The 21936-nt window shown below is 37.3% G+C and overlaps 1 protein-coding gene across 1 annotated transcript in view; it reads right to left on the bottom strand.

The window, feature by feature from the left end:
* The window catches only part of LOC101568624 (cytochrome P450 2J2), an 84881-nt gene that overhangs the window by 31646 nt on the left and 31299 nt on the right, over positions 1–21936 (bottom strand). The window contains exon 6 of the mRNA XM_023710164.1: positions 10506–10647. Within this exon, the coding sequence (XP_023565932.1) occupies positions 10506–10647 (142 nt within the window). The remainder of the gene's footprint in view (positions 1–10505; positions 10648–21936) is intronic.

Here is a 21936-nt window from a genome sequence, read left to right as displayed (position 1 = left end):
ATTTTGTACCACTGTTTTTATTTTTTTTTCTTTCTTTAAGATAAAAATAACTGATGTCATTTAAAAAAAAGAAAAGAAAATGATATTCCTCATGTTCTCTTTTGACAAAATGTGACCATGTCACTAAGTTCTGGTGAATGGAATATAAGTAGGAGTGATATTTAATCCCTGAAAGAAACCCTTCAGAGGAATGGTGTTCACTGCCCTTTCCTCTCTTGCATCTTAAGGTGGAAAGGCAGTCTTCATGGTGAGTGTATTACGGAGTGAAAAGGCCTCATTCTAAACACAACAGAGTGACAGTGAAAACGTATTTGGAACTGCCAGAAAGATGGCAGAATGGTTATCAGCAGACAAAGAACCTCTGAGATTTGGCATCTAGACATTGGAATATAGCAAGATAAAGAAGACAAGAGAAATGTGTGCCAAGACCCAGAAAGGATCTGAAGTGAGAATTGAAACCCATGGGGAAGGAAAAGAAAGAAACTTTAACAAAGCAGAAAGAGGTGACAGCTTGTACTTTCTCCCCGAACCTGGACTCACCGCATGGGAAGGGCAGCTCAAACCTGCAGATGCACAGTGACTATTGATGACCCAAAGGACCTCCACACAGAAATATACTAGCTGACTGAAATAGTGGACACAGTAAAATGCAGTGTTTTGTGAGCTTTTTCAGTGCAGATACCCCCCAGGAGGGGGGATTGCCAGTATCATCTTGAAGAGATTCTAATTGAGCTCAGAACTCACAGTAGCTGCAGGCTCCATCTAGTGGTTCCCAGAGACAGGGAGTGAATACCAAGTTGAAATCAATAGGAAGTCAGGGAGATGAGTTTAAGCAGGCAAGAGAAAAAAGGAATTGTACAAGCCCAACAAACATGGCTCCAGCCTTACAGTCACAACAAGACTGAATTTCTGTGCTGTGCTGTAAAATGACAGCTGGCTTGCTGGGATTAATCATCTTGGATCTAGACTCTGTCTTCCCACTTTATCAACAATAAAAAAAAAATTGGGGACAGGGAGATGGCTGAGTAGAATTAGCGTTTCCCTGGCAAGGGCAGGGCCCTGAGTTCAATCTTCAGTTCCACCAAAAGAAAAAAAAAAAATCTACACCAAGCCATATAACAATGAAAATCCCAGTAATTCAACAAAAGGACACAGTGGTGACAGCTGTAAAAGAAAAGAAGGAAATAACCTATAAAGGCAAATCTGGGGCCACCATGCGCCAGCAGGACCTGCTGGTCTCAGCACAGGCACAGCAGGGGTGAGACCCTCTTCCACACTGTTTGAGCTCACCCCGCTACTCTGCAGCACCCTACCCACCCAGCCGGCCCAGTGAGAATTTCTGCTGCATTCTGGGGACCGCCAGATTCAGTCCTAGACCAGGCCCGGTGAGTGGGTGGGAGAGCTTCCTCTCCCCTCTATTCCACCTTGTCCCCTCCAGACTCAGTTCAGGCCTGGCAAAGAGGCCTGAGGTGAAACCATGGAGCTGCAATCCCTGCAGAGAGAGTAGGGACAAATTCTCCCAGCTATCCAGGTCCAGAACATCTTGCCAGAGGGGCACAACAGAATCACTCCCAAGGGCAGCAACAGGAAGGAGCTGAGCACAGCAGCCAGACCCAAGACAGACACAGCTGGATAAAGCCAAACTTTGCAGATTGGACCTGAATTTCAGTAGGTGCTAAGGTTATAACTGCACCAAAGATTTGCAACAAAGGTCAGAAGACAGTGCTACACAAAATGACAACAAGAAGAAGCAAAATGCAAGCTCAGACCCTAAGCCCACCCATAACACGTGCAGAAGACACTAACACAGAACAAATTGGATATCACACAGCTGAAATCAATGAATCAACAGTTTTTGAAATAAAGAAACAACTGCAGAAAGTTATAGAGGATCTCAGATTGGAAATGAAGAAAGAAATCCCTGAATTAATAGCATCTGAAGTAAAGAATCAAATGCATAAACATATTGAGGAAACCCAGTTCACACCCAGAACAAGTGAAGAGGACACTAGCTCAGCTTAAATGTATGAATTAATAGCATCGATAGTAAATAAGCAAAAGCAGAAAGTTATAGAGGAACTCAGAGTGGAATTATTTTCCACTAGCTCAGCTCAAATGTATGAATTAATAGTGTCAATAGTAAATAAGCAACATCAGAAAGTTATGGAGAAACTCACAGTGGAATTCTTTTCTGAAGTAAAAAAAGAATTCTTTGAACTCATAGTATCTGAAGTAAAGAATCAACTACAGAAACATAGGGAGGAAACCTAATCTGAAGAAAGCACTGCACTAAAAGAATTAATAATTGCTTCTAAAGAAAACACTGATGAAAAAAAAACAGAGGAGATTAGAAAACTGACAGATTTCTTGAAGGAACAATACAGGAAAGAAATAGATCGCATGAGGCAGAGTCAAGGAGATATAGAGGAACTTAAAATCTCAATCACAAGGTTGCAAAACCATTTGAGTGAAAGTGAAGACAGAGTTTCAGATCTTGAAGACGCTGGTGCAGCTAGTAAAAATGTAAGAAAAGACCTCTTAAAAACAATGAGGATAAAAAAATAATAATAATAAAATGAGCATGCAGGAAAAAATAATTCATCACTTGCAAGACGATGCAAAGATGAACAATGTGAGACTAATGGGTATCAAAGAGAAAGAAGGAGTCAATACAGAGGACATTCAACAAATATGGACAGAAGTAATAGCAGAAAACTTCCAAAATATGAGGAAACAATCTGACATTCAGGTGACCAAAGCATACAAAAAGCCAAGTAACCTCAACCTAATTAAAAACACACCGAGACATATAATAGTCAAGATTCCAGTAATTTAACTCAAGAATAATATACTGAAAGCCGCTAGAGAAAAGTAGCAGATCACATTCAAAGGAAAACCCATCAGAATTACAGCTGACTTCTCTTCACAAACCACGCAGGCAAGAAGAGCATGGAGCAGAATACTTCAAGTCCTCTATGAAAACAAATTCCAGCCCAGACTAATATACCCTGCAAAACTCTCTTTCAAGTTTGATGGAGAAGTGAAATACTTCCATGACAAAGAACAACTAAAGAATTTCATAATGACAAACCCAACCCTACACAGGATCCTGAAGGATGTTCTAGAGAGGGACCAAAATGATCAGAACTCCATGAATGAGACCAGAAGCAACCAATTAAATAAAGCAAACAATTAAACAGAGGAGAAAAAGAAGTAAATGACAAAAGGTAAATAACATGTCAATTGTAAGTCAATGCATCTCAATTATAACTATCAATGTCAATGAACTCTATTAATTAAGAGAAATAGACTGGCATAGTGGAATAGGAAACAAAATTCAACAATATGCTGTATACAAGAAACACATTTAACTCATAAAGACATTTATAAGCTGAAAATCAAAGGATGGAAAACAATACGACATGCCCCAGCACCTCAGAAAAAAGCATGGGTATCAATCCTGTTCTCAGACAGTCTCAACTTCAAATCAAGAATGATCAAGCGAAATAAAGAAGGCCACTATATACTGGTTAGGGGAAAAATTCAAGAGGAAGAGGTAACACTCCTAAATATGTATGTCCCAAACATGGGAGCACCCACCTATATAAAGCAAATCTTAATGAACACGAATAATCTAATATCCAATACCACATTCTTAACAGGAGACCTTAACACCCGCTTATCCCCAAAAGACAGGTAAACCAGACAAAAAAATAGCAAAGAAGTAACAGAACTGAACCAGAGCTTGAAACAAATGGACTTGGTGGACATATACAGAGTGTTCCACCCAAACACAGCTGAATACACATTTTTCTCAGTTGCACATGGGTCATTTTCTAAAGTAGACCACATAGTGGTCCATAGGTCATGCTAAATATATGCAAGAAAACAGAAATTACCCATGCACATTATCTGACCACAGTGCAATGAAACTGGAAATAAATGACAAAAGAAACCAGAAAAAACCATAAATACATGGAAATTAAATGACACTCTACTCAGCAACCAATGAATCACAGATGAAATTAAACAAGAAATTCAACAATATCTATAATTCAATGAAAATTCAAGGAAATTTTATCAGAATTTATGGGATACGATGAATGCAGTTCTCAGAGGGAAATTCATAGCTGTGAAGTCACACATTAGGAAAACAGAAGGGGAACAAATACATACTCTATATACTGCACCTTCAACAACTAGAAAAGGAAGAGCAAACCAAACCCAGAGCCCAAAGATGGGAAGAAATCATATAGATTAGAGCAGAAATTAATTCAATTGAGATGAAGAAAACAGTTCAAAAAATTAATGACACAAAAAGCTGCTTCTTTGAAAGATTAAATGAAATTGATAAGCCCTTAGCTAACCTCATTAATGAGAGGAAATAAAAAATTCAAATACAAGCAGTAAGGAATGAAAAGCTTGTAATTACCACAGACCCAGTGGAAATTCAGAAGATTATCAATAGCTACTTTGAGAATCTTTACTCCCACAGAATAGAAGACACAGAAGAAATGGACAGATTCCTAGAAGGTACAAATTACCCAAGCTGCATCAACAAGATATAACCACTCTCAATAGCCCAATAAAAGCCAATGAAATACGAGGTAAAAAAAAAACCCTACTGACAAAGAAAAGTCCAGGTCTGGATGGATTCACAGCAGAATTCTACAAGAAATTTACAGAAAATGTAGTCCCTATACTCCTCAAATTCTTCAATGAAATTGAAATGAAGCAATCCTCCCAAAATCATTCCTGGAGCCAAGTATTATACTGTTAACAAAATGAGGGAAAGACACAACTAAGAAAGAAAACTACAGGCTGATCTCCTTCATGAACATAGATGCAAAAATCCTCAATAAAATCCTAGCAAATAGAATACAGAAGATCATACACCATTACCAGGTTGCATTCATTCCAGGATGCAAGAATGGTTCAATATTCAAAAATCTATAAATGTAATATACTATATCAATAGAGCAAAAACTAAAAACCACATAATGATCTCCATTGATGTGAAAAAGCTTTTGACAAAATCTAACACTCATTCATGTTCAAAGTCCTACACAAAATTGGAATAGATGGCCTCTACTTCAATCTGGTAAAAGCCATTTATGAAAGCCCAACAGCTAACATAATTATAAATAGGGAAAAACTGAAATCTTTTATTCTTAGATCTGATACAAGACAAGAATGTCCTCTATCACTACTCCTATTCATTATAGTTCTGAAATGATTAGCTAGAGCCATTAGACAAGGGAAAGAAATAAAATGAATAAGGTAGGTAAAGAAGAAGTTAAATTATAATTATTTGCAGATGACATGATACTTTACTTGGGAGACTGAAAAAACTCCACCAAGAAGCTATTAGAATTAATACAGAAATTCAGTAGCATATTAGGATGCAAAGTCAATACCCAAAAGTCATCGATCATGTAGAGTGTGCCTAAGGAGAGTCACATGGGGAGAAGACACTCTCTCAGGCTTTCACAGAGAGCACATAGGCCAAGGATTGGCCGTGACTCATCCACATGGCTGACACTGACAAAGGTTCTACAATCTGAGGTACAGGATTTCAAGATAAATCCTGAGGGCATTTCACTGACCTTGTCAGACCAAAAAGCTACAACTCTTGTTGCACAGGTCCTGCTTTACCTTGGTCTTAACCATCCAGTAGAAAAGTATGAAGATGAAATATAGGAAGTAAAGCCATGTTGTTATGTTGAGCTGTGGGGGACTCAGATCAATAATTTCTGACATTGCCAGTTAAACAGAAGACCCAATGATATTATGGGCTTCTGTACTCTTTTAGAATATTTTGCTGAGTTTACACACCTATAATATTCAACAACGGAACTTAAAAAAAATTGGGGTATAACTATGAATGTCCATTTTGTATCTGTGTATTCAAATAGTTGCATTCTCTTAATGAATAGAATGTTTTTTTTCTAATGGTGTTTGTAAGTAGGATCACAAGTCTGCATCTTGTACAGCAATTAACCACTGAGAAGAATGTATGCAGTGTATTATTTGTTGAAACTGTACTTTCGATTTGATTTGAAACTGTCTCATTGCTATACGTTTATCAATAAAACTTTGAAAAGAAAAAAAAATACCCAAAAGTCAATAGCATTCCTCTACACAGATAACAAACACACTGAGAGTGAAGTTAGAGAAAGAATACCTTTTACAATAGCACCGAGAAAAATGAAATACCTTAGAATTCATCTAATTAAAGAAGTCAAAGATCTTTTCAAGGAAATTATAGTACTCTTAAAAAAGAGATCGTAGAGGATTTCAGAAAATGGAAAGATGTTCCATGCTCCTGGATAGGAAGAACCAATATTGTGAAGATGGCCATACTCCCAAATTGCTGTACCAATTTAATGCAATCCCTATCAAACTACCACCAACATACCTCACAGAGCTAGAGCAATCATTCCTAAAATTTATTTGGAACCAGAAAGTACCTAAAATAACAAAGGCTATCCTGTGCAATAAAGACAAGGCAGGAGGCATTACAATTCCTGACTTGAAATTATACTACAAGGCTACTGTGATAAAATCAGCATGGTACTGGCAATGAAATAGACCTCAGGATCAATGGAATAGATTAGAAAATGCTGAAGCCCATACGAACACCCTTATTCACCTTATGTTTGACAAAGGGGTGAAATGAGTTGTAGGGGACTCAGGTGAACAATTTCTGACACTGCCAGTCAAGAGAAGACCCAATACTATTATGGACTACTGGACTCTTTTAGAATATTTTGCTGAGTTAACACACCTATAATATTCAAGTGATGGAACTAAACAAAAAAGGGTATACAGATGAATGTCCATTTTGTATCTGTGTACTCAAAATAGTTTAGGATAGATTTATAGTTACATTCTCTTAATGAATAGAGGGATTTGTTCTAATAGTGTTTGTAAATAGGATATAATGTCTGCCTCTTGTACGGCAATTAAACAATAGGAAGAGAGTATGCAATGTGTTAATTATTGAAACTGTCTTACCAATTTGATTTGAAACTGTCAAATTGCTCTATGTCTCTCAATAAAATTATGGGGAAAAAAGGCAATTCTATCAGAATCACAGCAGACTTCTGAACATAAATGCTCAAGTCACGGAGAGCTTCAAGTATTTCAAGCCCTATAAGAAAAGCACCTTCAACCGAGGTTGAAGTACTCTGAAAAACTTTCTTTCAAAATTGATGATAAATAAGATACTTTCATGATGAAGAACATTGGGCAAAATTCATGAACATCAAACCAGAATTCCATAATGCTCTGAGGACATTCTACAAAGAGATAATGAATACAATTCCATCTACCTCAAGAGAATCAATCCACCAAGCAAGGCAAGCAGTTAAACAGAGTACAAAATGGGGGTCAAGAAAAGGAAATCATGTGAGAAGGATAAGTTGATACATATCAATTATAACCATTGAATGGTAGTGGTCTCGCCTTACCAATCAAAAGAAACAGATTGGCAGAATGGATCAGGAATGAAGATCAAACTATGTGCTGCATACAAGAAAGACATTTAACTCAAAAAGAATTTAAAGGATCCAGAAAAAGCAGGGATAGCTGTTATTATTGCAAGTAAAGTAGCTTTTTAAAATGTATGTAGCACAGGATCTACAGAGTCTACAGGGTCTCACTATACAGATTGGACTCTTAGTGATCCTCCCATTTTCAGGATTACAGGCATGAACCACCACGCCCAGTCCCAATCTCCATCTCAGCACTCCTGGGGGGTTGGGCAGCACAGCACTCTGGGGATTGAACACCAGTCCTTGTGCCTGCCTAAAAAGGTGGTTTAGTCCACCGAGCTATCTGACCGGCCCTGCAACAAAGTGACTTTTAAGACAAAACTGATTAATAGAGGCAAAGAAAGTCACTACATGCTTATAAAGGGAACGATCCAAAAATAAGAAGTAACAATTATAAATATATGTGAAACAAATTCCAGTGGACAATACTATATAAAACAACACATGAAAAATCATATAAGCACTAATACAATTGTACTGTGGGAACTCAAAGCTCCATTTCCATTGACAGATAAACGAGAACAAAAAATTAACAACCAAATATGAGAAGTGAATCACACTTTTGAATAAATGGATTTAGTAGATGTCTACAGAGCATTTCACTTCACATTGTCAGAATACACATTCTTCTCAGTTGCACACTGTACTTTCTTGAAAATGGACGACTTACTAATATATAGAACATGCTTAAGTAAATGCTATGCAGCTCAGACTCACAGTGAGCCTGCTGTCTCAGCCTTCGCAGCACTAGCATTACAGAGGTGCACCACCACACCAAGCTTCCTGGGCTGGCACACAGGGTGTGGGTTTCAGGGCCTGCATGCAGTGCCGGGATCGAACATGGGTTCTTGTGCTTGCTAGGCAGGTGCTGAGACTGCCAAGCTATTTCCCCAGCCCAAACTTAAATAATTTTTTTTTATTTTGGGGTAGGGTTTACAGGTTGTTCAGGGTCTCACAAATAGACCAGACTAATAGTGATCTTCCTGTTTACAGCCTCCCAAGAGCTGGGATTACAGGAAATAATTTCAAAAATAAAAAAGAGAAACAAGAACGCTGTTCAGAATCCTAAGGGCTTTACAAAACTTATAATTCTTTTATCTGAAAGAGAAATAAACATGCAATATTTGTTTATTGTCCATATTTAAAATAAGTTTAATTGAGAAAACATTATTAACTGGGTAAAATGTATACAATGTAAAATGCATGACAAGTGATTTTAACCTAGTTAATTAATTTTGATTATATCCACATTGCTGTGCAATTAATCTCTAAAATTTTTCACCTTGCAAAACTGAAACTGTATTGATTAATGGAAGCCTCATTTCCCCTTTCACCAACATATAGCTACCACCATTGTCACTGTGAATTTGACTACTCTAAAAAACTCATAGAAGTGTAATCATGCAGCACATATGCTATAGTATACCTCAGAATTTCATTTCTTTTTAAGGTTGCATACTACCCTATTCCGTGTATATTCCACACTTTGTTCACTCATCCATGGTTAATGAACATCTGGATTACTTTCACGATATGTCCATGTATGACTGACATATAGGCCAGTAACCTGAGTAAGGACAACCATCTTGGATAGAATGAATAAAGGAAGGAGAAAGAAGCATGCTCGTTCTGGAAGAGCTCAAGTCTCTGCTATTGCTTTTGGACAGGTCTCCAATTTCTTCAGCTTTCCCGTGCAGACTTACACACTGACTCTATAGTGGGCTTCTAGTCCTTTGATTTTTGATGATTGTTTGTCCTTCATCCCTCTTGTTGTGAGGCTTCCATCTTGTTGTGTTGAGCAGATACCTGAGCCTCTGATTTTCCAGCTTACAGATGGTCACTGTGGGTTCTTCTGCATCTAATCCTGTAGTCTTACCTAGTAAACCCCCTTGGAGAATTTTGCATATATTTTTTATTGATTCTGTTCCTCTTGAGAACCCTAATGCAACATCCTAATTCAGAAAGCTTAAACTTTTTCTAAAAATGTAATCCTAGATGGAAATGCAATTGCATCACAATCCAATATGCATATATATAAGTACATAAAGAATAAATTTAAATCAATATATGAAACAGGTGGCATAAAAATTTATCATTATACATGGAAAGTACTCCAGTGCCATCCATCCCATGCTAATCTTAGGGACAAAAGTTGGTCTTGGTACACAAAACTTGTTTTTCCTCCACAATTTGGAGAACTGCAGTTTACTTCTACTACCTGCTTAAGCTGTTCTGGAACCTGTGTGCACAAACATGATGGCAAGATTTACTGTCCATGGAATGAAGAGAGTCTGCAGGAGAGTTATAAGAATAATGTGTAGTAAACACAATAGTTTAGTTTCATTAAGTAATCTGTGGCATAGGAAAATGCTAATAATTTCCAAGCCAGTAATATCCTAGAGTAGTAGAAGATATTGAAATCAATAATTTCATTCTGTGAAAAATCTGGGGAAGTACCTTTATGGTAGAGGGAAGAAAAGATGTCAGGCTGAAGGTGTACTTAAGATCAGTGACAAGAGAGTGAAATGTACTCAGGGCAGCCCCCACCCACCACACTGGGGATGAGGCTGTGCAGGCAGAAAAGGGGCACATGAGAGGACACTGCATTCCACACAAAGGATTGGAAGACATAGCAAGCAGTAAAGAGAAAGGAAGGCTATGAGGGGATTTTTATCTGAGACTTGGGTTGTTTCCTGGAATTTATCACAATGTGAATGGGCTTCATTGTTTCCCTCTTCACTGACTCTGAGATCACTGAGGACAGGAACTTGCTGCAGCACTTGTGCTACCTGGACCAGGCACAATCCTGATATTAGACTTGAAGCACGTACCCATACCTAAGCAGATGTCACCTTGTCGCTGTGCTCCTCATTTGCCCATGCTGTCATGCTATTCTGCATTCCTGGCAGCACTGCTTGCCCTGGTCAGGAGCACACACAATGCACTTACCTTGGACTTCCGGGTAGAGGGCCATGTATAGCAGACCCCAGCGCAGTGTTGTGGATGTTGTTTCAGTCCCAGCAACAAAGAGGTCCAAGGTGCTGTAGATGAGGTTTTTTTCATCAAAACTTGAAGCAGTCTTGTTTGTGTGCTAGGAAGGACAGTTTTTATTAAAAGTTCATTCAGAGAGTCTCGGATTGCCACCATACATAGCAGAAAGTTTGAAGGAAAGGGCAAAGAGAAATTATTTCTCAAGAAGCAGCTATACCAACAGTGTCCACCTGCCCTTCCTATTAGAAGTTAAAATAAATTCTTCAACATTCACTGTTTGGAAAAAGTCAAGTAAAGCCACAAAGACCTGTACATAGGACTTCCCTACATACGAAGGCATTCCACAGGTAACCCAGGTACGATATGAGCATCCGTCAACCTCTAGCTGGAGCAGCAGATGACTGGACTAACTGACCAGTCTGATCCACGATTAGGACAAAGCCCAAAGGAGAAGGAACAACAAGATCAGTAATCCACTCAAACTCCAGTCCCTTGGCCTACTCCTAGCAGAGACCAGAGGAATAATGATTTTTGCATCTACCAATGTAAATAAACAAGGACACAACTTGGCTTGGACAGAAATTACAGTCTGGGGAGAACAGAGGGACCTCTGGAGCAGGAAAGGTGCCTCAAAAACCCAAGACCTAAAACTCCATGGAGAAAACCCTGGTTGGCTGTATCATAAGACTGCAGAGTTTGGATACAAGCTACTCATTTAGATATACATTAGCATTTGTTCTTTGACTTAATCATTTAAATTTCTTCTATTTTTAATTATTTCTTTCAGTTTTGGGGGAAATGTGCTTTTTAAAATCATTTTTCTCTTTAATTTCTTTTGTCTCTTTCCCTCTTATCCTGTCCCAATGTTTTTCTTTATCTTTCATTGTGTGATTTTTAAAAATTATTCTATTATTCTTCTTATTCACTCTTCCCTATGCCTGTTTTCTAACACTATTAATTTCCTTTTACTCCTAAATAGGATGCCCTACCTCACATCACACTAAATTTTAATATTTGAATGTATTTCATTCTCTGGTTCCTAACACCCTCTACATTATGGCTTGTGTCCAGATAGCCCCCCAAAATCTTATGAAGTTATAGGTGGGGCTCTTTTTGAAGTGGTTGAATCTAGATTATGCTACACTGGGGCTGTCCCTGGTGCAGTACCAGAATCCAAGGCACTAAGAATAAGAATGTGAGTGCTACCTGCCCTAAGTATCTTGAATAAGATAAAATGGACAGAAAGAGCTGGGGTTATTCCTTGTTTGTTTGCTACTTTTTGCCTGTCATTAATTATTCACCTCTGTAGAGACTTCCTCCTTTTAAGCCAGCTGATTGTGGACTGAAGCCCCTAAAATCTGTAAGCTAGATGAACTTTTCCTTCCTTAACTTATGAACATTGGGTATTTTGTCTGAGCAATGATAAAAGTAACTAAAACATTCCACTTTTACTAGCATAATTATTAAGTTCTAAGATTCTCTAGTTAGCTAGTAATATTTATGTTATTTTTTAATACTGTTCTGTTGTTAGTAGAAGGAAAACTTAGTAGCTGTCTAGTATATTTTTAATGTGGTTAGGGACAGTACCTTATTGATTCTTAGGGTTTGTGAATATCCAGTTTGTTTTTCATGCTATTACTGTTTCTGATTTTAATACTACAGATAAGGTAACATAGTTGATGCTGTTGTTGTGATACCAATATCTGGATTGCCTAGAGATCATCATTCATTGAGAATACCATGGCCCAGGGGCCAGGGAGATAGCTGAGTAGAATAAGTGCTTATGTGGAAAGCACAAGGTCCTCAGTTCAAGTGCCAGCACCACACACAAAAAAAAATACTGTGGTCCATTAGAAGAACTGTGTATTACACCAAATATGCTGCATCCTTTCTCCAAGATAAATGGAGATGACTGCTTCCTGGGACAGAGGCAAAGGCCAATAGTCACAGTAAGAGAGATCCACTGAAAGTAGACATTAACTAAAGAGGTCTCCAGAAGCACAACAAAGCTTTCCTGTATAATCAACCCATGAACTTCAACATAATAAAAAAAGAAAAAAATAGAAACAGGAGAATGCAAGGCAACAAAATGCCTCTCCAAATTCCAAACTCCCCTAAAGGTGATCCACAGGGTATCAAAGGAGAGGAAACCAAAATATGAGTACTTGACATATTAAAAAAATATTAGAGAGATAATAAATAGATCAGTGAGGCATTTAGCAAGATTAAAAAAGACATAAGTAAATAGACACTGACCTGCATAAACAAGATAGTCAGCATGTGTACAAAATACATTAATAGATAGCTAGCAAGCAAATAAAATGATGAAAAACATGAATGACAAACATAAAAAATGATTAAAATCAATAAAATGGTTAAAATAGAAATTGAAAGATTAAAAATGTAATTATAAGTTTAGGCAGTAAAGTTGACCAGTGTGAAGATAGAACTAGAAGACAGCCCTTTTATGGGTGACTAATTAATACAGATATCTTAAAGTAATAAATAACTCACCATTAAAAAAGGATCCAACAGCTCCTACATGATGCAAAGAATACTAACCCAAGATTAAGTGTATTGGGGAAATAATCAGCAAAAAGCATAGATATTTAAATGTGTGTTTACTTAAAATAGTAGAAAAGGTTACACATAAGAGTAAAGAAATAGAATATACAGAGAAGAGAGGCAAATAGAACCCCGAGTAGCCATGATCAGAAAATAGTTTCTCTGAGACATATCACAGTCAAAATCCAGGAAGTCAAACATAACAGAATCAAGTGGTCAGAGAAAAGCAACAAATCACTTATAAGGATAAACTCATTAAAATTACTGTGGAATTTCCAATACACATCCTAAAGACCAGAGAGCTTGGAGTTAAGTGTAACAAGCTCTAAAAGGAAATAACATCTAGCCCAAGCTTAGTTACATTGCAGCTCTATTAGTGAATAAGAGATCGAAATTTAGAACCAGGAGGGAACTCCCTTGTAAGAGTGAAACATCACTTAAATGGGCTTCTATTAGGCAAGGCTCTAATGAACCTTTCCAAGATTTTGCTGCAGGTTTGTGGCAAGCTACTGAGAAGATTATCAATATCAGAGAAGCTAGCAAAATAATAGTTCAACAATTGGCCTTTGAAAATAAACTAAACGGTGTAAAGGGGCTTTAAGAGACCAGAAACAGGGGCTCTACTGCCTGAGATGATTCAGATTTGTGCGGATGTTGGCCCCTCATGCTCACAAGGCACTGCCTTCATGGCAGCTGTTATTCAGGTTATTCATCCACAGTCTAAAAAAGGGGGGAAAAGTAAGGTCATTTGTTTCCATTGTGGGGATGAGGGACATGTAACCCAAAACTGTTTTGCTACACCATAGACAACACAGTCTTTACCTGTATCTTCAATAAAACCTTCCAGTCCATATAATATATATAGACCAGGGTACCATTGGGCAAGTGACTGTAAATCTAAAACTGATGAGAAAGGCCAGCCCATTCAGGAAAACTTCCCATGGGTTGACCTTGGCCCCAGAAAACAATGGGGCTTTCCCCTCCTCCACCACAAGCATCTTTGATCATTGATGAGCAACAACCGACAGTAGAGGTTTGGACCTCAGTTCCTCCTCCAGATTCCTATTGACTCCTGGCATGGGGCCCCAACTTATTCCTACTGGAGTCCATGGACCTTTGCTTCAGGGTACAGTGGGAATCTTGTTAGGCCTCAACAGTCTCATTTTAAAAGGTCTCCAGATGTTGCCTGGTGTAATTGATGCTGATTATACTAGAAAACTCTGAGTTATTATTCAATTACCCAAACCACTGCAAAAATCACTCCAGGTACTCCCATTGCTCAATTGTTCATTTTTCCCTTGCAAAAATTTGAAAATTTGTTAAAAAAAAAAAACAATTCAACTATTTTACTTCTCCTAATACTTATTGGGTTCAACAGCTTAAACAAAATCATCCAGAGCTGACTATTAAAGGAGAAGCATTTAAAGGACTATTAGACATAGGTATAAATGTTTCAGTTATTGCTCAGCATCACTGGCGTGAGGCATGGCCTTTGGATGTGGTCACTACAGATTTACAAGGTAGGACAAGGTTTCTTACCCAAGCAGAAGTGCTAAGTTGCTAATTTCCAGGGATGTAGAAGGTCATTCTACATATTGTTCTTCTATGTCCATCCCCATATACTAGTCAATCTATCAGCTAGTGACATATTTCAGGGTATGGGAACATTTTTGGCCAGTCCTAACTCCCTGATGGTTCATCAGATGTTACAATAAGATTTCTGTTCCAATCAAGTGCTTGGTAAAAATAATCAAGAGGGGGGAAACCCTCTTTTGGCATAGGGCATTTTCAGGAGGGGTCTTGGTCCCTTTTCCAACCCCACGGATGGCATCCAAGATAACTTGCGAGTCTGATGACCCTGTTTAGTTTGATCAGTTGCCCCTAACTCAGGAGAAGATTATAGCAACGCAACTCATACACTGGTAAATGAACAGCTGACAACGGAGCACCTAAAATTTTGCAATAGCCCTGAGAATACCCCAGTTTTTGTAATTAAAGAATATATATCAGGAAAGTGAGAATTACTATAGGACTTTCAGGCAGTCAATCACACCATGGAACCTATGAGATCACTGCAACAGGGATTGCTCAATCCTGTAGCTATTCCTTTACATGTTTCCTTATGGTGATTGATTTAAAAGAATGTTTATCTCCTATCTATTTCCACACTGAAGATAAAAAAAACATTTTGCTCTTACTTTGCCCTCTATTAGCAATCAGGCCCCCATACGCTAATTTCAATGGTGTTGTCTACCACAAGGTATGACATATAGTTCAAACCTGTCCTAAGAGTTTGTGGCTATGGCCATTCAGTCAGTGCAATAGGCCTATCCATTGGCATACATTACCCAGTATGTAGATGATATTCTCTTGGCACATGAAGCCCTATCCATATTACATCAAAGGTCTATTCAATTAGACGATGTCCTCCATGATGCAGTTTTAGTAACAGCTACTAAAAAGATACAAACTATGGTGCCTTTTTCATATTTGAGACACCTACACGTTATTCAACAGAGGCAAACTGCGCCCCAAACTGCTCAGGTCCAGGTTAGACATTTTGCAACCCTAAATGATTTTCAGACTGTACTTCATAACATTAATTGGCTCCACACAGCTCTTAAGCTAACCTTCTATGAGTTAAGACCTCACTTTGACAGTCTCAAGGGAGACTCAGTCCCTAATTCTAAAAAAAAAAACAAGACAAACAAACAAAGAAAAAAGACTTACACCAGAGGCTACGACTACCTTATATAAAGTTAATCAGGCTCTTTCTAATGCTCAGCTCTTTAGAGTTGACCCTTCTTTCCCAACGTTTTAATTATTTTCCCAACTCAGCATATGCCCACTGGGGCTCTTTGGCAGTCTCAGGGTCTCTTACAGTGGCCACACAAGCCACACACTCCACATAAAACTATAATTCCCTCAGATGCTATTCAACATGCTTCTGCGTCTCATGCCACTTTTCATCAAAATACTTCTGCCTTTCACAGTCTCATTAGACTTGAGCACAGGTCCAGAAAACTGTTAAATAATGTTCTTCATATATAAAACACTATTAACTTTTTAAGTTCTACAAAAGATGAAAGTAAAGCAGTAAAAAGCCAATTCCATCAAACATATACAAATAGGCTAGCAAAAGTCTTTGGAGAGATCTCCATACTGGACAATGGAGGGACCCAGTCCACCACTAACCTGGGGGAGAGGGTATGCTTGTGTTTTTCCAGAGACTGCTAAATGACCTATTTGGGTACCAGAGTGCACTATCAGGCTATATACCATGAAGCCAGATGTGGAAAAAAAGTTAACAAGGAGGAGGCCAAATCTAACCTAAGGCCTACTAGAGGAACTGACAAAATGGAAATCTAAGGTCCAAATAGATGGGAAAATATATAAACATGATGTAACTAAATTTTACCAGCATTAAGACAAAAACTAAAAAAATGTACATATTAGAGATAAAAGACCATTTCTCTCAAAATTTTCTGATAAGAGATCTTCACTTATTAAAAAAATAACAAAATCTGACTAGTCTATTTATAATCATATAAAAATTTTTCCCCCAATAGAGTTACTATAGGTTAATCTGGCAAGAAATATGTTCAGTGCACTCATAATTTTGTAAAGATGGTTGTTTGTGTGTACCGCATATTTATCTATGTGTGTCATTCTGTGAACAGTTGCCCCTTCCCCCCCTTTTTTTTTCTTTTTGGGCATTTGTTCATACTAAAATTTGGAGCATAGACTTAAAAGCATGATTTTTCTTAAGTTACCAGCTGGTCTACATCGTATCAAAATTGGTTTATACAGTAGATCAAAAAGTGTAAATTAATTAAGCAAAAATTCCTTACAGTAAAACAAAAATTGATTCAGAGAAGAGTCCTATTGATGAGTAGGAGGTGCGGCCAACCTTTTGGTTCATTAAAGAAAAGCTCTAAATAATATCAACTCTCTTAGGTGACAACCTCAATAAATTGGTCATTGGTTCAAAGATAAGTCTTTCAAAAAAATTACAATAGGGTTTATTTTAAAAATGCTTTTGGATTCAATTAAATTTAAAAACAAAGGTTTACATGTGTGTATGGTAATTCATTATTGCTAATATCACACTGTCTTAAGTATATCCATGATTCCAAGTGTATAGGTCTTCTAAAATATTAAACAAAAATTGCTTATTTTGACTTTCTTTCAAATTCCTAATGAAAAAATTGAAAAATGAGGGGGGAAGAAAGAAAAATCCTTGTGATATATGTCCCATTTAAGGATAATTAGATAGGTGAAAAATTCTTATGGATTAGATGGAGAAGTTTGGTTAAAAGGGCTATGTTATGTCAAATAAAAATGTAAGTATGTCACAAAATGTCATAAGATTGTCCTGCTACAATATTGCATATGATTTTATTTCCAAATTTCTATGTAACAATGTGCAGTTGTTAGTTTCTAACATTCGGTAGGGATTTAAATATTAGAATATTGATGGTGGTTGGAAAATAGCAGTTCCATTTTATGTCTAAGGTGTTTGATATTCAGATAGATACTAATGTTAAGCTCAACGGCCTCTGTTACAGGCTAATGTAATTCCCTTCTCTTCTGGATGTTTAACAACTAAACCAAAAATCAGAGATAGATGGGCTAAAAGGATAGCCAATATATTTGCCCTAGCCCTTCAAGGTCAGTGAGGACTCAGGACATAAGTTAACCTCTGCTGTGACATCCTGTACCTCAGTTGTGCCCCAAATTTTCTCATCAAGGAGATTTTGGGGCCACAGAGGAAAGTGACCAATGACGTATAGTGTGCCTAAGGAGAGTCACCCAGAGGAAAACATTTTCTCTCAGGCTCTCACAGAAAGCAAATTGGTCAAGCAATGGACGTGACTCATCCAGATAGTAGAAACTTACAGAAGATCTACAAGGTGCTGTACATGGTTCCAGGGTAAATCTTCACATTTGACTGACCTCACATAGCAAAAGTTATGTTTGTAGTTATACAGGTATTGCTTTAACTTGGTCTTAACCATCCAGCATAAGCGTAACCATGACAGCCAGAGCCAGGCCCAGAGTGTGAGAGAGACTGGCCACATGCTTGCCCATGCCCTGGATCCCTTTTCCACCCAAGCCCAGGCCCAGTGTGCTACAGCAGGAAGAAGCTGAGCACAGTAGCCAGACCCAAGTCAGGCACATCTGGAGGAGTTAGAACTTGGTAGATCCAGACCGGTAAGCAGAGACACTTTGCTAGATCTTGATCTATGAAAACATCCTCTCCCTTTCTCTCTTATTCAAGAGAGGCTATAACAGGCAACTGGGGTGGACTAGTCTGCCTGAAAGACCCCATGTACATCAAGGGCAGGTGATCAGACAGAATTTAAGGGAATTAATTTAAATAAAATTCCCAATTTAATATCTGCTTAGCTACACAGATATAACGTTTGTTCTTATGGTCTAAAATACAAACCCATTATTTATAAAAGTTTGTCAGTTGTTAAAGATTATTACCCATTAATAGTGTTACTAATTATAGTTCTGTGAATACAAAACTGAAACTGCCTTAACCACATAATCTCTCTTGGGTAAGAATATCAGTAGGTGCTAAGGAAATAATGGTACCAAAGCTCTACAACAAAGTTCAGAGGACAGTGCTATACAAGCTGAAAAAGCCAAGGACCAAAATGCATTCTGAGGTTCCGCGACCACCCACAGCAAGTGCGGGAGACAGTCGCATAGAAGAAATTGGAAATCACACACCTGAAATCTCTGAAATAATAGTGTCTGAAGTAAAGAAACAACTGCAGAAATGTACAGAAGAATTCAGATCAGAAATAATCTCTGAAGTAAAAAAAGAAAGAATAACTACAATGAAATAATTACTAAAGAAGACACTGATAAAAAATAGAGGAGGATAGAAAAATGATATAATCCTTGAATGAGTGATACAGGAAAGAAATAGAATGCATGAAGCAGATTCAAAGAGATATACAGGAAATTAAAACCTCAATCATAGGCTGGCAAAACCATCTGAATGAAAAGGATGATAGACTTCCAGACCTTGAAGACAACATTGCAGCTAGTGACTAGGAAAGAAAAGGTCTCTTAAACACAATTAAGATGCAGGAAAAAAATAGTTCAACATCTGAAAGATGATGCAAAGATGAATAACATAAGATGAATAGGCATCAATGAGAAAGAACGAGTCATACAAATGATATAAAAAAGAATAAGGGCAGAAGTAATAGCAGAAAATTTCCCAAATATGGGGAAACAATCTGACATTCAGATAACCAAAGCATATAGAACTCCAAATAACATCAACCCAATTAAACACACACCCAAGAATGTAATAATCAGAATCACAGAAATCCAGCACAAGAACAATATAATAAAAACTGGAAGAGAAAAGAAACAGATAACATTTAACAGCAGATTTCTCTTCACAAACCAACAAGTCAGAAAGATCATAGAGTAAAGTACTTCAAGTCCTCCAAGAAAACAAATGCCAGCCCAGACTGCTCTACCCTGCAAAACTCTTTCAAGTTTGATGAAGAAGTGAAATAATTCCATGAGAAAGAACACCTAAAGAATTTTATGTTGACAAAGCCAACCCTACAAAACTACTAAAAGATATCCAAAAGAGCAACCAAAATGACCACAATTACATGAATGAGAATGGAAAGAACCCACCAAATGGGACAAACAATTAAACACAGGAGGAAAAAAAGGTATAGAACAGCAGGTAAATACCATGTCAATTATAAATCAACACATTTTACTTATAACCACCAATGTAAATGGACTCAACTCACCAATTAAAACAAATAGACTGGTAGAATGGATTAGGAAGCAAAATCCAACAATATACTGCATAAAAGAAGCACACTTAACTCATAAAGAAATTCATAGTCTGAAAGATAAAGGATGGAAAACAATACTATATGCACCAGCACCTCAGAAAAAAGCAGGGGTAGCAATCCTGTTCTCAGACAGTCTCAATTTCAAACCAAGAATGATAAAATGAAATAAAGAATGGCACTACATACTGGTAAGGGGAAAAACCCAAGAGGAAGAGGTAACAGTCATTAATATTTATGCAGCAAACATGGGAGTACTCAACTATAAAAGACAAATCTTAATGGATGTGAAAAATCTAATAACCAATAACACAATCTTAACAAGAGACCTAACACCTCCCTTATCACAAAAAGATAGGTCAAGAAGACAAAAAATAGCAAAGAAGTAGCAGAACTGAAGCAGAGCTTGGAATGAATGGACTTAGTGAACATATACAGAGTGTTCCATCCAGCCACAGCTGAATATACATTATTTTCAGCTGAATATGGGTCATTTTCTAAAATAGACCACATATTAGTCCATAGATCATGCTTAAGTATATGCAAGAAAACAGAAATTATCCCATGCATATTATCTGCCCACAGTGGAATGAAACTGGAAAGAAATGAAAAAAGAAACCACAAAATTCACATAAGTACATGGAAAGTAAAAAAACACCATCCTCAGCAATATATGGGTTCAGATGAAATTAATAAATTCAACAATATCTACAATTACAGGAAAAGAAGAAATTAAACCATCACTATTTGTAGATGACATGATACTCTAGTTGGAAGACCCAAAAACTCTACCAAGAGGCTACTAGAATTAATACCCAAGTTCAGTCCCATAGCAAGATACAAAGTCAATACCAAAAAGTCAACAGCGTTCCTCTACACAGATAGCAAACACACTGAGAGGGAAATTAGAGGAACAATACCTTTCACAGTAGCACCAAAGAAAATGAAATACTTAAAAATTAACCTAACTAAAGAAGTAAAAGATCTATTCAGTGAAAATTACAGTACTCTGAAAAAAAGACATTATATAGAATTTCAGAAAATGGAAAGATATTCCCTCCTCCTGGGTAGGAAGAACCAACATTGTGAAGATGGCCAGACTCCCAAAACTATTACAGAGATTTAATGCAATCCCTAACAACATGCCTCACAGACATAGAGAAGTCATCCCTAAAATTTATTTGAGACCAGAAAAAAAACCTACAATAGCAAAGGCTATCCTGGGCAACAAAGGCAAGGCAGGAGGCAATACAATTCCTAACTTGAAATTATACTACAAAGCTAGTGAGACAAAATCACCATGCTACTGGCAACAAAATGGACCTGAGGGTCAATGAATAGATTAGAAGACACAAAAGCCTCTACAGACACACTCAGCCACTTATCTTCAACAAAGGGGCCAAACATGCTTACTGGAAGAAAGATAGCCTCTTTAACAAATGGTGCTGGAAAAACTGGTTCTCTACTTGCCAAAAACTAAAACTTGACCCAGGTCTCTCACCGTGCAATAAACTAAAGTCAAAATGGATTAAAGATCTAAACACTAAAACAGAAACACTAAATCTCTTGGAAGAGAAAGTACCTGGAAATCTTGAAGACATAGGGGTAGGCAAACAGCCCATGAACAAAAAGAAAACTGCATGGAAAATGCTTGAAAGAATTAATTGGAACCTCTTCTTATTGAAAAGTTTTTGCATGTCAAATAACCAACAGAGTGAAAAGACAACCCACACATTTGGGGGAAAAATCCTTAACTAATATGCATTCAGACAAAAGTCTTCTATCTAGAATTTATAAAGAGCTAAAAACATTAGGGCTTGTAAGTAGGATCACAAGTCTGCATCTTGTACAGCAATTAACCACTAAGAAGAATATATGCAGTATATTATTTGTTGAAACTGTACTTTCGATTTGATTTGAAACTGTCTCATTGCTATATGTTTATCAATAAAACCTTGAAAAGAAAAAAAAAGAGAAGAAAA

This window comes from Octodon degus, unplaced genomic scaffold (assembly GCF_000260255.1).
Source record: "Octodon degus isolate 3935 unplaced genomic scaffold, OctDeg1.0 scaffold00016, whole genome shotgun sequence".
Lineage (NCBI taxonomy): Eukaryota > Metazoa > Chordata > Mammalia > Rodentia > Octodontidae > Octodon > Octodon degus.
Note: the sequence above shows the minus strand (reverse complement) of the source record. Positions and strands in the feature narration are given on the sequence as shown.